The sequence below is a fragment of the Antechinus flavipes genome, chromosome 5 (genome assembly GCF_016432865.1).
Source record: "Antechinus flavipes isolate AdamAnt ecotype Samford, QLD, Australia chromosome 5, AdamAnt_v2, whole genome shotgun sequence".
Taxonomy (NCBI): Eukaryota; Metazoa; Chordata; class Mammalia; order Dasyuromorphia; family Dasyuridae; genus Antechinus; species Antechinus flavipes.
The window spans coordinates 231,191,652-231,207,254 of NC_067402.1; the positions used below are offsets into that span (position 1 = coordinate 231,191,652).

General features: G+C 36.0%; 1 protein-coding gene across 1 annotated transcript in view; it reads left to right on the forward strand.

Moving 5' to 3' along the window:
• VDR (vitamin D receptor) overlaps positions 1–15,603 on the forward strand; it is a 97,322-nt gene that overhangs the window by 65,031 nt on the left and 16,688 nt on the right. Inside the window, exons 5-6 of the mRNA XM_051961147.1 lie at positions 14,658–14,842; positions 15,140–15,251. Coding sequence (XP_051817107.1) covers positions 14,658–14,842; positions 15,140–15,251 — 297 coding nt within the window. The remainder of the gene's footprint in view (positions 1–14,657; positions 14,843–15,139; positions 15,252–15,603) is intronic.

The window sequence follows — 15,603 nt, forward strand, 5'->3', positions numbered from 1 at the left end:
TTTGATTTTTCTCTTTCTCTTTTTACTATTTGAAAAAAATCTTTATTAATAAAGAAAGGTTCATTGAGAAAAGGAGGAATACTTACAGGGGAAATCTAAGTGATATAAAAATCTATTAAGAATTTTTAAAAATTAGAAAGTGGGTAGGATCTGTTTCCTGCACACTAAAGCCCACAGCTAAGATGGGAACATTGAGCCAAGACTAGGTTTAGTACTTCTACCATCTGGAGGAGGTACCCTGCCTAAGTCTAATAGAGATTTAGCTACCATATCTCTACCTAGCCTTGATCTAGGCAACTTGGCTTAGTTAAGGAATACCAGAAACAAGAGGGAACTACCAGTCTATCCATAAGGAAATATTTCTTATCTGAAAGTTGATTTACCTGAAAGGTTCTTGCCTAAAGTCCTGGAAGCACTGCTAATTTATTATCACCTAGCCCAATCCCAGATGACAACTAAGCAATTCTACAAGCCACATTTGAGCACCATAGGCATAGAGTTCTCAGTCTAAGCATAAATTGGAGATGGTAATGATAATATGTGGTGGTGGTGGTGGTGGTGGTGGTAATAACAACTAACATTTATATTGTCAGGCATTGTGGTAAGCACTTTATAATCATTATCTCAAATGAGAGATACAATTACAATTTTGAGAGATATGGGAGGTGCTGTTATTGTCATCCCCATTTTACAGAAGTGTAAACTGAGGCAAACCAGGGTTAAGTGACATGATCAGGATTACACAGCTTAAATAAGTGTCTTAGATCAGATTTGAATGCAGATCTCTCAATTCCAGGCCCAGCATTCTATTCTCTGTATTATCTAGAAGCCCCCATGGCTTCCTTAGATTTTAAGTTGTTCTCTGGCAGACCCTGTGTAAAGGTAGACTCTACCCAGAAGTCCAGGAGATATCATATAGCCAGACAATAGGTATTTCTCCCAAACCAGTCATTTCCCTAGTTACTCTTTTTTCAATTAATTTATCCTCAGAATTAATCCTCTACTATCTACCACAGTGTTAGTTTGCAAGAAATCCATTTCCTGTTTTAGATACATGAGAGATACATAAAAGTAGGTTTGTTCTCCACTTAAAAAAAACAAAAACAAAAACAAAAATACTATACAATCTAGTTGAAAGACAGAAAGATAAAATTCGTAAAAAGATAACAAGGCAGTAAAGTACATAGTTGCCAAATGAGTGAAATAGGTAATACGGATCTCTGTGAGGGAATGGATCCCTTCTAATGAGCTGCTATGGTCAGGGAAAGTTTCCTTAAAAAAAAAAGCAGAGACTTGTTCAAAGTCTTCCAGCTAGTTTAGGTATATCTTTAACTCAAGCCACAAACTTTAATCATACAAAGTCCCATCTAGAACTCAAACCACAAAAAATTCTGACCACAAAAAACACTCAGAGCTTGAGTCTTTTGCTTCCCTTTACAGAGATTCTGCCATTATACACACTTGAATGGCACCTTGATGAGCTGCTTGGGCCAACAGTGATACTTGTGGAGGAAAGCTGCTTTGCTGGTTTTCTTAATCTGATGACTAGAACTACATCACTCCATCTAGAGCTTCATTTTCAGTCAGACTGAGATATCTCCAAATCTCAGTGGGTCAGTCAGCTTTCAATCCCTTCCTACCATTTCAACTTTTGTTCCCATAAACATCCATCTCTCAGCTAAGGTAAAATGACAATTGATAAGAAGGAGGATAAACAACTAAATAGCTTCAATATTCAAAGTTTGAAGACAAGACTGCAGAGAAGACCCAGCAATGCCTATTTTTCTGTAACCACTTCCCCAATACTGACTAGTCACATCTTCGGTCATCTTTGTTAATTTTGTATTCAGTGAAACCTCAAAATTATTTTCATTTATTTTTTATTAGTGATTTAGAGCAATACTACTTTCTTTTTTTTATAGTTTTTTATTGACCGAACATATGCATGGGTAATTTTTACAACATTGTCCCTTACACTCATTCTGTTCCAACTTTTCCCCTTCCCTCCCTCCACCCTCTCCCCTAGATGGCAGGCAGTCTCATACAAGTTAAAGTATATCTTGGATACAATATATGTGTGTATATCTGTTCAGTTCTCTTGTTGCACAAGAAAAATTGGATTCAGAAGATAAAAATAATCTGGGAAGAAAAACAAAAATGCAAATAATCCACATTTGTTTCCCAGTGATCCTTCTCTAGATGTAGCTGATTCTGTCCATCATTGATCAATTGGAATTGAATTGGATCTTCTCTTTGTCAAAGATATCCACTTCCATCAGAATATGTCTTCATATAGTATTGTTGTTGAAGTGTATAATGATCTCCTGGTTCTGCTCATTTCACTTAGCATCAGTTCATGTAAGTCTCTCCAGGCCTCTCTATATTCATCCTGCTGGTCGTTTCTTACAGAATAATATTCCATAACCTTCATATACCACATTTTACCCAACCATTCTCCAATTGATGAACTCTATTCATTTTCCAGTTTCTAGCCACTACTAAAAGGGCTGCCACAAACATTTTGGCACATACAGGTTCCTTTCCCTTTAATATCTCTTTGGGATATAAGCTCAGTAGTAACACTTCTGGATCAAAGGTATGTACAGTCTGATAACTTTTTGAGCATAGTTCCAAATAGAGCAGTATTTCTTATGGTTGTTAATATTTAGCATTTCTTCTTTTGAGAATCATTTATTCTAACATTTCATTACTTATCCATTGTTGTTAGTCCTATAAATTTCAGATATCAAACTTTTATCAGTTTATATTTGAAAGATTTTTTTTCTCCCAATTTACAATTTCTTTCCTGTCCTTATTTCATTATTTATTCATGCAGAAACTTTTCAGTTTCAAAAGGGAACCAGGTTCCTAAGCTCATAGTTTCCTGAACTCTGCCACATCTCCCCCAATTACTCCCCAACTATGTAGCAGCAGGACAAAAGGTGCTAAAGTTTGTACCCAGGCCCCCAGTGGTTATAGCAGGTCTAGAGCATTTGGGGATGGGGAAATGGGAATCTGATTCACTTAGGTAAACCTAAGAGGATAGGCCCATTGTGGGACTAAAGAGTCCTAGGTAAAACTAAACTGGATCAAAATTCTAGGCAGCAGGAATCAAGCAACTAAGGTTCTCCCTTTAATTCTGTCACTTACTGGCAACATGAACTTGGGTAAGTGATTAACTTCTTTAGACCAAAACTTCCTCATCAAGAAAATGAGGGTTTAAATTAAATAATCTGTAATCCAAGGCAATCCTAATAGACTTATTAGTAGTAACAGCCAATAATTAGGAATTAAGAGAAAAAAAAAGTCTCTAGTCAAAATAATGTTTAAAAGTCCATGATATAAATACTTACCCACTTTAAATAGAAAAGTTCCTCAGTTCCTCATTTTGGGTCTGATTACTCTTAGTTTGAAATTGTTCTATCCAGGGTTCGTTGGCGTCCCACTTTCCAGCAGAGTAAATGTGGCCAATTTGAAAGGGTTAAAGGGAACCATAAGTGGAAGCAGGCAGAATGCTAATGGGGAACATGATAGTTTAACAAAAGAACAAAAAGTATAGCAATTCCTTACTGTAGGGACAAAACCCCCATACATTTCAATTGCTCCTAAGAGCATCACTATATCACAGCAATTAATTTTCATCATGATGAATTTGTTATCAAAACAAGGTTAAATTATGTTCAACATGCCCAGTTCAAGAAAACAAGGGCCTGTATTTTAGGAAAGAATTTTAGAAAAAATTCTTTTCAAAATGAGTAAAATACAAAAAAGTTTTGGCTACTAAAGGAGTAAACTCTCCTGCAGAAGATGGGGCTTAAGCTGAATCTTCAAGGAAGCCAAGGTGAAATTGGAAAGCTTTTCAGATGTGAGTGACAATCTGTGCAAAGTTTTAAGATGGCATGTCTGCCTTCAAGGAGCTAATATTGTAGTTGAGAAGCATACATAAAAAATAAATACTACTCTATACAACAAATACTTCCTTATACAATTATTATTTTAGGACTTTATATGAAATGTAGCACTTTATATCTATAAAATTTACTCCTTTATTATTATTAATAGCACATAAAATTTCTGTAGCATATCAAAAAATTCTTACTATAGTTTATTATATATTATATTATTATATAACTCTCATTTATATTTTTAAACATCAGATGCTATTGCTAGTCAGCTAATGTGATCCTACTTAACAAGGATCAGACTCTGGGCAAATACTACTTTCAGCTGGTAGCTGTGGCATACTCACACTATCCTGATAAGTAATGGTGCTTGGGTAGTATCAAATTCTCTGTGGTTCTCAGAGAGTGTGACTGACTTTTTAAAAGTTTTATTGTAGCTTTTTATTTACAAAACATATGCATAGGTAATTTTTCAACATTGACCCTTGCAAAACCTTCTGTTCCAAATTTTCCCCTCTTTCCCCCCCACCCCCTCCCCTAGATGGCAGTTAGTCCAGTACATGTTAAATATGTTAAAATATATGTTAAATCCAATATATGTATACATATTTATACAGTTATCTTGATGCACAAGAAAAATTGGATCAAGAAGGAAAAAAAAAACCTGAGAAAGAAAACAAAAATGCATGCAAACATCAACAGAAAGAGTGCTATGTTGTGGTCCACACTCAGTTCCCATAGTCCTCTCCCTGGGTGTAGATGACTCTCTTCATCACTGAACAATTGGAACTGGTTTGGATCATCTCATTGTTGAAGAGAGTCACGTCCCTTAGAATTGATCATCAGATAGTCTCGTTGCTATGTATAATGATATGAGTGACTTTCTAAACTGCAATTCTGCCTCTTTCTGCAAGGCCACAGCTTCTCATCATCTACTAACATCTATAATAATAAATAATATGATAACTATAAATTAATAATTTATATAATAAATAATATAAAATATAGTTAACATCTAGGATCAAATGACTAACATGATTGCAAAAATGGTTGTTTTTAGAAATTTTTAGCACCTCCAAACCTCATAAATTATGTGCCAAATATAGGATAACTAAAGCTGAATATAAGATAAAACAGAAACATCCCATGTAGTTTTTTAAAAAACCATCAGAGAACTAATAGAGCTTCCACTCAGTGTCTCAACTTCCTTTTTCCTCACTCCTTCAATCATGAGCAAACTTACAAGTTTAAGATTTACCCCATGTTCAGCTTGCAGCCTACTTCACACATCAAAAAGTATTAAACTGTGATTCTGCTCAGCCAAGCAAAGGAAAGAATGTATAATTGGGAGAAGGAGAAGATGGAGATAATGCAACATGCAGCTCAAAGCTATAGGCTCTGCCACATATAGGAAAAAGCTCTTTAAGAGTTGCAAAGTGCTTTTTATAAGTATTATTTCATTTCATCCTCACAACAACCTAGGGAGGTAGGTGCTATAATTACCATTCCCATTTCACAGATAAGGAAACTGAAACAGACAGTGGTTAAGTGACCTGCCCAGGGTCATGTAGTAAGTATCTAAGACCAGATATGAACTCTAGTCTTCCTGACTATAGGTCCAATGCTCTATCCACTGTGAAAAGAATTACAGCCAATCTTCTCTACTCAAATTTATTTTAAGCAGGGACTTACTACAGGAGGACTTCACATATTCTAACACAAAGAAGCTGAGGACTATAAGCACAGCTAGATTTGGAATCTGTATAGAAATTGAAGGGAGAGAAGCCAAAGGATGAGGAAGGATTTTAAAAGTGATTAACGAGGATACAATAGAAACACCCAAAGACCAAGGCTCAAAAAAGAAATGCTAAATAAAATCCTATATTATAAATTAATAAACCAAATAGAATCATAAAGACAGAAGGAAGAATGCATAAACCTCAAAGAGGGACCAGAGCATGGAGAAGAGGACTATAGTCAGAACAGGTATTTTTCATAAGACTCTCATCAGTCTCCTGATTTGGCCCTTTGATGTGTTGGCCCATTTTAATTACCCCGACTGAAAAAGTCTTACTGGGTCTCTTTTCCTTTTCCTTCCCTGTGAGTTACCAAAGGAATTCTTCTGGGAGGATCCTACTCATAAACAACTCTCAAAAGCTGCTGCTTCTTTGTTTCTTGTGTTTCTTATGTACCTGTTTAGGCACTATTTGTTATAGGAATAACCTATTAGTGGCTGCTGGATGTTACAGGAGCCACCTGCTAGTGGCTGCTGGGGATCTAATTTTGACCAGCAGAACAGATCCCTTCATACGAGAGGATGATAATGATACAAGGAGACTGAGAGGCAGTTGCATTCTCTGACCTCTCTCCTCTTCCCTCTGGTCTCCAATTTATTTAATTACCAATCCACAAGCAATATTTGCATCAGTAAAGGCTGATTTGCGTTTCCTTCAGGAATGTTTTGATTCATAGCTGTGGGGACTTCCGGAAAATTGAACTGCCCCTCCACATTTAGGCATAGTCTTTAATAATTCCCCCCCCACCTTTTTTTTTTGTTTTATGGGAACATGATTATTTTTATCCCAACAGCATGGTCAATAAGTTTGTCTAATACTGTGAAGTGACTGTTATCTGAGTCCACATAATGAGAAATGCATCAGCATTATCAAAGTCTTTTCCATCCTAATCCTCTGGATGATTGCAGGGTAAGTATTGCAGGTGAGAATTGAATCTTGTGAGATGTAATGGAGGCAAATTTTCTGACAGAAAAGAGGACTATAGTGAGAACAGGCATTTTTCATAAGTCTCTCATCAGTCTCCTGGCTCAGCCCTTTGATGTGTTGGCCCATTTTAATTACCCTGACTGAAAAAGTCTTATCAGGTCTCCTCTCCCTTTCTTTCCCTTCAAGTTATCAAAGGAACTCTCCTGAGAGAATTCTACTCACAAACAGCTATTGAGCACTGCTGTTTCTTTGTTCCTTGTGCCCCACTTTGGGCACCAAATATACCATTTGGACTAGCTCTCTGGAGGATATCAGTACTAGCCTAAGTTCTTGGTCTTAAAAGAGAAGTGATGAGGCAGGAAACCATGTGGATGGTCAAATATGGAGTCCTTTTATTTCAAGTTCTCTCAGCCTTACAGCACACTGAGCATGTATTAACTATAGTATTATTATATCACTACAGCACACTGAACATGTGCTAACTATAAGCACCTTGCTACTATTATGTAAATGCCTCTTTACTGCAAATATCTCTGCTTCAAGTAGAACACAGGTTGTCATGCCTCCCCTGACTTGTCAGGAAGACTGAGATGTCCCCAAGGAGAGATGAGAGTCAAACCAGACATTGTCAGCAAGTTCCCTCTGGGCTGAAGGGTCTTATACTTCACAGAGAGTTCCTCCACTATCTGTGGCCTCCTACAGATGAGGAAGGATTTTTAAAAAGTAATTTACAAGGAATACAATAGAAACCAAAGATTAAGGTTCAAGAAAGAAATGCTGAATAAAATCCTACATTATAAATTAATAAACCAAATAGAATCATAAAGACAGATGGAGGGATGCATAAATCTGAAAATGGGACCAGAACACAGTCTGAAGAAGATTCAAAATTACCCAGTGAAAAAGAAAATTCTGCATACTTACCAAAGTTCAAATAACAAAAGTCCAGAATAGTGCAAAAAAGAAATAAGTGATTAGAAAGAAATTCTGTCAGAAATCAGAGATATCTATCTATGAAGAACTAAAAAGAAAAATTGACCCACAGTGTTATGGGCCAGAACTCTGAAACAAGGATTCTTACAAGGTGTTAACTCAGTGGAATTGATAAATATAATGATTATCTAGTTTAGCATGGTGCTTAATAGTTCTCTAGTTCAGTACATGTACTTGTAATTAATACAGTTCCACAAGATTCATACCTGTGATAATGGAGTATATAACAGCCAGCAAGGACTGGGTGAGATTTCAGTCAGACTCCTGTTGGCTGGCCTCCTGCACTTCCCCAACTGAGACCAAGGCCGGAATGAAAGGCTCTCCAGAAAGCTGGACTGAGCCCTAAGTGAAGGAGATAGGACTTTAAAGGAGAAAATAAAGGATTTGGACTTTAACACCTGGCTATTTTTGTGGTGATTAACTCTGCTGAAAAGAACACTGCCCAAAGACCTCCAGGAAAACCAAACCAAGAACATTATATTTTGGCCAGAACTCTGAAACAAGGATTCTTACACCACAGCTTAAGAAAAAATGAATATATACTGGAAAATCTCCCTAAAGAAGTAGAGGCTCAGAAAGAAAAAATGAATTTGAAACAAACAAACAAACAAAATACTGGGGTGGAAGAAAACTTAACAGAGAAAAAAAGCAAAAAAGAACACAATTAAAAACACATAAATCCTATATAAATCAAAGTAACTGACTTGAAAACAAATATATAGGAATATCTTAAAGCATCCTAAATCTCCCAAAGAAATATAACAAATCAAAAGATATTGTAGGAAAAGTACAACTCCAGAACTTTGGAATATAGACAGGAAAGTTTTAATCATTCAAATATACATATCACCAGAAAAACAAAATAATTCCATATTTCAAACTTCAAAACATAGTACTAATATTTTCAAAATGTCTGTCTTTGCAAGCACCCAGAAGAAAATCCTTCATGTAAGAAGAAAAAAGAATTCAAATAACCCAAAATTATTCCATAGTCATAGGAAGTCAAAGGAGAGAATATAAGTTCCAAAAAGCAAGCTCATTTTCTGAAAGCCCCACTCTAAGGGTCAATGAAAAAAGATGAACTTTCAACAACAGAAGTATTTAAGATCTTCTTAAGAAAAACAAAAAATAATTAAGGGGAGTAGTTTATTTGACTCAAAATCACACCTAAACAATAGAAATAGAAGAAAAAATAAACTTGGAGCTATATACATGGTACATAGCTGGAATCCTGAGATTCCAGCAAGGCATATTGATAGAATCCTATATGATATCCTCCTATGTGAGAAGGAAACAAGTATTCTGAGTGATAGTATAGTTAGGTGGATCCAAATTGGTTCAATGAGTGAAAGGAATATTAGTTAATGTGTTGATATCTACTTTAAGAGGGAGTCAATAAAAGAATACAGCAGAATTCTATCTTTGCCAATTCTGTCAATATTTTTAGCAATAGGTTCATAGGATTATAGATAATATAGTGAGAAAGAACCTCAGAAGCCATTTAGCCCCTCATTTTAATTGATGGAAAGACAAGGGATGATATTTAAACTCCAGTTCCTATGGCCCCAGGAAATAAGAAGCTGTATGACATTGTATCTGAATTACTTAGAATTCATAAATGCAGCTGTTCAAAAAACACAAAATTTGAAAAGGCATTTAATTATTGAATGACACAACTGAAACCTACAGCTATCTAATAAGTAAGATTAATGTTATAAGTATGATGACAAAACTTAATAGCAAATTAGTATGGTTTAGGAATGAAATCATCCTTTGTGTAGTCAAAACTACATAGTCACTCCTCTCTTTAACTATTAGCTTATTTCCTTATTAATTTACATCCCAAGATCTAAGGAAACCAAGGGGTATTTATTTTTGCATAAATTAAAAGAAATACCAACTCTTGTTAATGATCTCTGAACTATTCCAGTTCATTATACTATTTCCTGCTTAAACTGGAAAAACTTCTTTTTTCATAAGTTTTCTCTCCTTTTTCTCAAAACCCTTTATCTCACAGGCTTAAATAAAAGACTTACTATTACTATCTATTTTTAACACAGTAAAAGTGACAAAATATATTTAAATATTTCAACAACAATGCATTGTAGTATGAAAAGTCACATCTAGCCATCAAGTGCAGCTGTTAATTTGTTGTCAATTCTGGAAACAATTGCACCATTCAAATTTTTCAACATGTTAATAGTCTCTAAAATGATACTTTCTCTAAGATTCCATTCCTTCTTAAAGATATTCTAACACCATCTGCAAGTCTTTGTGGGTAACTCTATTGAAGTTATTATTACAATAATAAATATAAGATTGTGCACTTGGATTAAAGACACCAATCGTATCAGTACAGAAGGGGTAAAAAATGGCTAGAAAGCAATTCATGTGATAAAAAAAATCTTTGGATGAAACCTAAAAGCTCACTATAATTCAACAGTGTGATATGATGGCCAATAATGATGAAACTATCTGACATATGTGTAGAATTTAAGATTTAAAGAACTTATATAGTAAAAGTTTTTTTTGTCAATACTCTCACACATTGCCTACATGATTATTCCTCTACCTTTATCTATTAGCTCATTTTCCCTGTTTCATTCTCTCATTCTGAGTTCTAAAGTAATTAGGGAGTGTGTTCTGCTATTTCTACATTAAATAATAAAATTGCAACATCTTTCTCATTGATTAACCAAGTCCTTATCCCAGTTGACTAAATAAATTATATGTAAATGATTATTATTCATTTAATAAAGTGGAGGGACCTCTTTTCTGATAAACATAAGTCAATGTTTGTATAAATAAACCTCTTAATCTTTTTAGGCTTAAATAACTAAAGATTACTGGTTGTGCAAGTTATTAAAAACAAAGACAAAAATTATTTTCAGCGTATCAGCTGTGAGAAAGAACATAGTCACTACAACTGCTGACTTCTAAGTTCTAAAACACAGTCCTACCATTCAGGTTTCTTAGAACAGCAGCTAAAGTCTTTCAAGAATTCTCCACGTGGTGTTTTTTTTTTTTTTTAAGATGAGTTAAAACAGTTCTTTTAGGGAGTAAAATTCTCTATTCTCTTCATCTTCTTCCCCTTTGTACCTTACTATCAATATAAGTGACAGTCTTTGCAGACTGACAATTGAACTGCTGGTCTCTAAAGATTATATTGCCTCTTGAAGATATAATGATAACACATATATGTCATAGATGAGGCTAAATATTTTCATGAAGTTCATCTGATAGCCAAAAAAATTAGTGTGATCTTAAATATTAATCAAAGACTATTGCTGGGGTATAGTGGCTCCACTATATGTGCTAGTTGGACAACATAAATTGTGTCCATTTCCATGTGCCACATTTTAGCAAGGACATTTGCAAGCTTGAACAACTCCAGAAACAGACAACCAGAATGGTAAGAAGACCGGAAAACAAACCAAATAGGATCTAGTTGAAGCAATTATGATTTGAAGGATTTTTATGTGTGAAGAGAGAATACACTTGTCCTACTTGGACTTGGAGTGCAGAATTGCAGCCTATCGTTATCTTTTGAGGTGTTCTATTATAAAGAAAACAGGTGAGTAGCCATAGTTGATGTCAAATAGATATTAGAATAGTTTTTTCAGCAATAGAGTTAAATCATGTTGAATAAAAAAGATTTAACACAATCAATAAACAATGTCCTGGACTATGTGTAGCCATCCTTACTGTACTTTTCTATGGGAGATTTGGCACCTTTTAGGACTAGGTCAATCAACTGTCTGAATATGACTTTTCCCAATTTGTATGAATTGGATATGAAATAGAAGATATTACAGGAAGAGCTTCTCACTTTTTTGTTGTTTTGCTTTCATTTTATTTTTTCCCAGTTTTTTTTTCCTTATTGATCCAATTTTTCTTGTGCAGCAAGATAACTGTATAAATGTGTGTGTGTGTATACACATATATACATATATATAGGATTTAACATATATTTTAACACACACACACACACACACACACACACACACACACACACACACACAAAGAAGACTATCTTTTACCACTGATTTCCCATTTTGTAATTCTCCTTGCCTCAAGTAGCTTATATTCTATTAGGGAAATTGTTGTTGTTTGTCTTTCTTAAAAAGGACCATGACTTCCAGGATTGTGAAGTTTCGATTTGCAAATGAATTGAATTCAAGTGACATAGGACTGTGCAGAGTCATCAACCTCACTCTCTCCTCCTGAACCATCTAGTTCCAGTGGCAAGACAGAGATCAGGATGACTGGAAATTGATCTGGATACAGTGGGAGATCTTGGCCATTTTAAACTAAGGTCTTTCCCAGGTCTGAGGCAATAACTTTTCAGTAATTAAGGAAAGCTAGGTAAAAAGTGAGGCAAGAATGGCTTTTTATTTTTACCTAGTTAAAAAAAATTAATCTGGGAGGGGAAGACCCTCATGGTTTCTGGCCAATCAAGAATGTCAGAGTGATCTGGGTTTAAACCATGGTACTTTAAAAAAGAAATCTAGCCCAGAAGCCCCAAGATAGCTATGGTGTTTCAGCAATAAAAATTTAAATTCTTTGGGCAGAGGACACACAGAAAAAAAAGTGAGGGAGGGGAGGAAGAGAAGGAAAGAAATAAAGAAAATTTTATTTCTATATAAATATATGTATATATACATATACATGTGTATATATAAATACACACAAAATAAATACAACAATTTTGCAGAGGAAGATGTTAATAGCATCTGGGAAGGGGGAAATCAAGAAAATTTTTAGGTAGGAAGGAGGTGATGCTTAAACTGAGTTTTGAGGGAAAGAGAGGATTCCAAGGGAAGTATATTTTAGGCCTGGGGGAACAGTCAACACAAGGTCATGGTGATAGGAGATTAATTCTATCATATGAACAGTATTAAATTCATTCTAGTCAAACCACAAAGTATGGGAAACAGAATGACATTGGAGGACAAACTAAATAGCCAAAAAACACTTAAGGTTTTTTAGCTAGAGAAACTGAATTTTAGAATTGTGGGGCCCTTTAAATGTCATTTTGTTCAAAGTCCTCAGTTTATGAATGAGGAAACTATCCTAGAAAGGTTTAAGTAGCTTGCCAATGTCTTTCAGTGAGAAACAAAGTTTCCATTTAACAAGTATTTATTAAGCACCTACTATGTGCTAAACACTATTTTAGTTCCTGGAATTTCAGGAACAATATGAAGAATAATCTGGAGGGAGATATTTTAAAAGTAGTCTGACATTGTTGCCCAAGATGGACTGCGGTGGAGGGAGCAACATGAGGAGGGAGAGACGAGTAAAAGAAGGAGAGAAAGAAGGAGGAGAAGAAAAAAATGGAGATCATTTAAGACATTGTAACACAAGAGTGGAATGATGCTTGTGAAAATGGGGAGAGGGTGAAGAGGAAAGAAAAATCATGGCCCAAGGCCATGCAGAATTTGAATATGTTGATATTTCTTCTGTGACACCCGCCCTTTCCCAAGGCTTTAGCCCAAGTCAAAGCAGCATGGGCTACACAATCTAGAGTCATGTTTGTTGTACTTGTCTTAAGGTTTTCCCCTCTTTATCCCACCCTAATTCATCTCTTGGGCTATGGGCAGTAATCATTACTGTTCCTCTTGGTAGCAGGTTTGGCACATTTTAGGATTAGATAAGTCAATTGTCTGAGCATGGCTTCTACTTAGAACAGGATGGGTTGGGTATGAAAAGAATACTATTTTTACAACCAATTTCCCATTTATAACTATCCCTATAACCTAAGTTCAATCTCTCTTTTACTTCCAAGATCCTCCCCGACTAGTCACCCCATCATCTACCCAATCTTTGCTGGGTCTTGTGCTCCGGAAGTCTGTCAAGTACTCTGTGCTCTTTGAAACTTGGGATTCCTTTTCTCTTCTCTTGAACAAATCCCAAGCTCTGTAGGTAGATACCTTGGCAGCACAAACATAGAACAAGTACCTACAGGCTGTGGGCTCCAGTGCCCAGTCCTGCTGTCAGCATTCTGCATGTTTCTGCCAGGCAGGATCTTTATTTGGTTCCTGTGCCAGGCCCTTTTGCTTCCAAATCTACCTTCCCAACCAATGAAGGGAGCACCACTACCACAGAATTTTCCTTAACAAGTAAGTCAAAACCAGTAGACTAAAGACTTTTATATCAGAGGGAATTAATTCATGTATAAAGCTACTGCTCTGATTTCCTTTCTCTACTTAAATAATGTGAATATAAAAGTGAAGTCTTTCAGTACTGAGAGAGAGAGAGAGAGAGAGAGAGAGAGAGAGAGAGAAAGAAAGAGAGAGAGAATGAATGTGTTCATATGCAGTAGGCTCTGGGATGGGATGGATAGGATAGAAATTGCCAGAAGAGCAGGGATTTATAGACAACAATTTCCTATCTCCTTTGAAAATTAGGCAAAGATAAGAATTTCTGAAGTCAGGGTTATGAAACATCCCTAATGTGTGAAGCATTTTCTAGAGATTTCAGGACTATCTGGCTTAGGGAAAGAGCTATATTATAAAAGGGTAAGTCACTTAATATAGATGTGGGTGATAGTGGGGAGGGATGATTTATGCTTGATCTCTTGTATTAAGTGAAGTGTGTTGAGTTCAGGAAGGCAATAAGTTTCTAAGCCTTCCCTGTTGTTTGATTGAATGACTAAATGATTAACTGTGGCATCTCCATTCTTAGTAATACATTCTACTATGTAATCATGTCCATCACCTTTTTTAATAAATAGAAAGTTCAGTTCCTCTTTAATTTGGGGACACTTAAAGCAAGTGGAAAGTACTATGGCAAATCCAGGGGAGAGCATGGGAGAAGGAGGGAAAATTGGAACACAGTGTTTTGCAAGGGCTAATGTTGAAGAATTGTCCATGTGTGTGTTTTGAAAAATAAAAAGCTTTAATAAGAAAAATTACTATGGCAAAAAGTCTTGAGGATAGGCAAGACCTGAAGTAAAAACCTCTTTTCCACCTGAGTGGGCTGAAGGGTGGATTGGAGGGTATGGGGTACAGATGTTAACTCATCCTTCCCTGGGTTCCAGTCATCTTGACAGATGAAGAGGTCCAAAGAAAACGGGAAATGATCTTGAAACGAAAGGAGGAAGAGGCACTGAGAGATAGTATGAGACCCAAGCTTTCTGAAGAGCAACAGCACATCATCACCACCCTATTGGATGCTCACCACAAGACCTATGACCCTACTTATTCAGACTTCAGCCAATTCCGGGTAGGACTGACAACCATCTAAGCCTAAAATATTCGAACTCCATCACCCGCTCTAAAAATTGTTGAAAAACAGACCTGGCTTTGGGAAGTAGAAAAGGGATATTTATCAAAGATCAATTTGGCAAACTTATAACATGACAAAGAGCAGAGGGTCTTTCACTGGATAGACCGTGAGAAAAGGAACAGGGGCCCTCTCTTTCAATAGTTATTGCTGCTATCTCTGGCTAGGGACACAGGCACAAATATAAGCCTGGAAAACTTAAATTGACACATTTTCCTTTCTTTTTTTCCATTCCAGCCTCCAGTACGAGGGAGTGATGGAGGGATCCATCTCGCGAAATCTTCCTCGGAACATACACCCAGTTTTTCAGGGGATTCCTTGTCTTCAGATTCCTACCTAACTTCTCCAGGTATTTTGGGACTAACTGCTCTCAGGACTAAAGGGAGAAAGAGGTCAGGAAGTTTAGATGTCTCATCTTACATTTTGAACTCTTATTCCTCGAGTTATCCATAGTTGAGGATGATAGTCTGGACAGAAATGGAATTCTCTTGACAACGTCTCCCACTCCCTTTTCTGCCATTCTCTGACAAAGAAGTGAACCTTGTGTTTACCAAAGCCAGTCCATTTATATGTGTGCTTGATTTTTTCCACTCCAATCTTCTCCATTAGATTGCATTCTCTGTCATCCCTTCCTCCCAGATCTTCAACTTCTCCCTGTCTACTAGTTTCTTCTCTACTATTTTCAAATATGTCCAATGTCT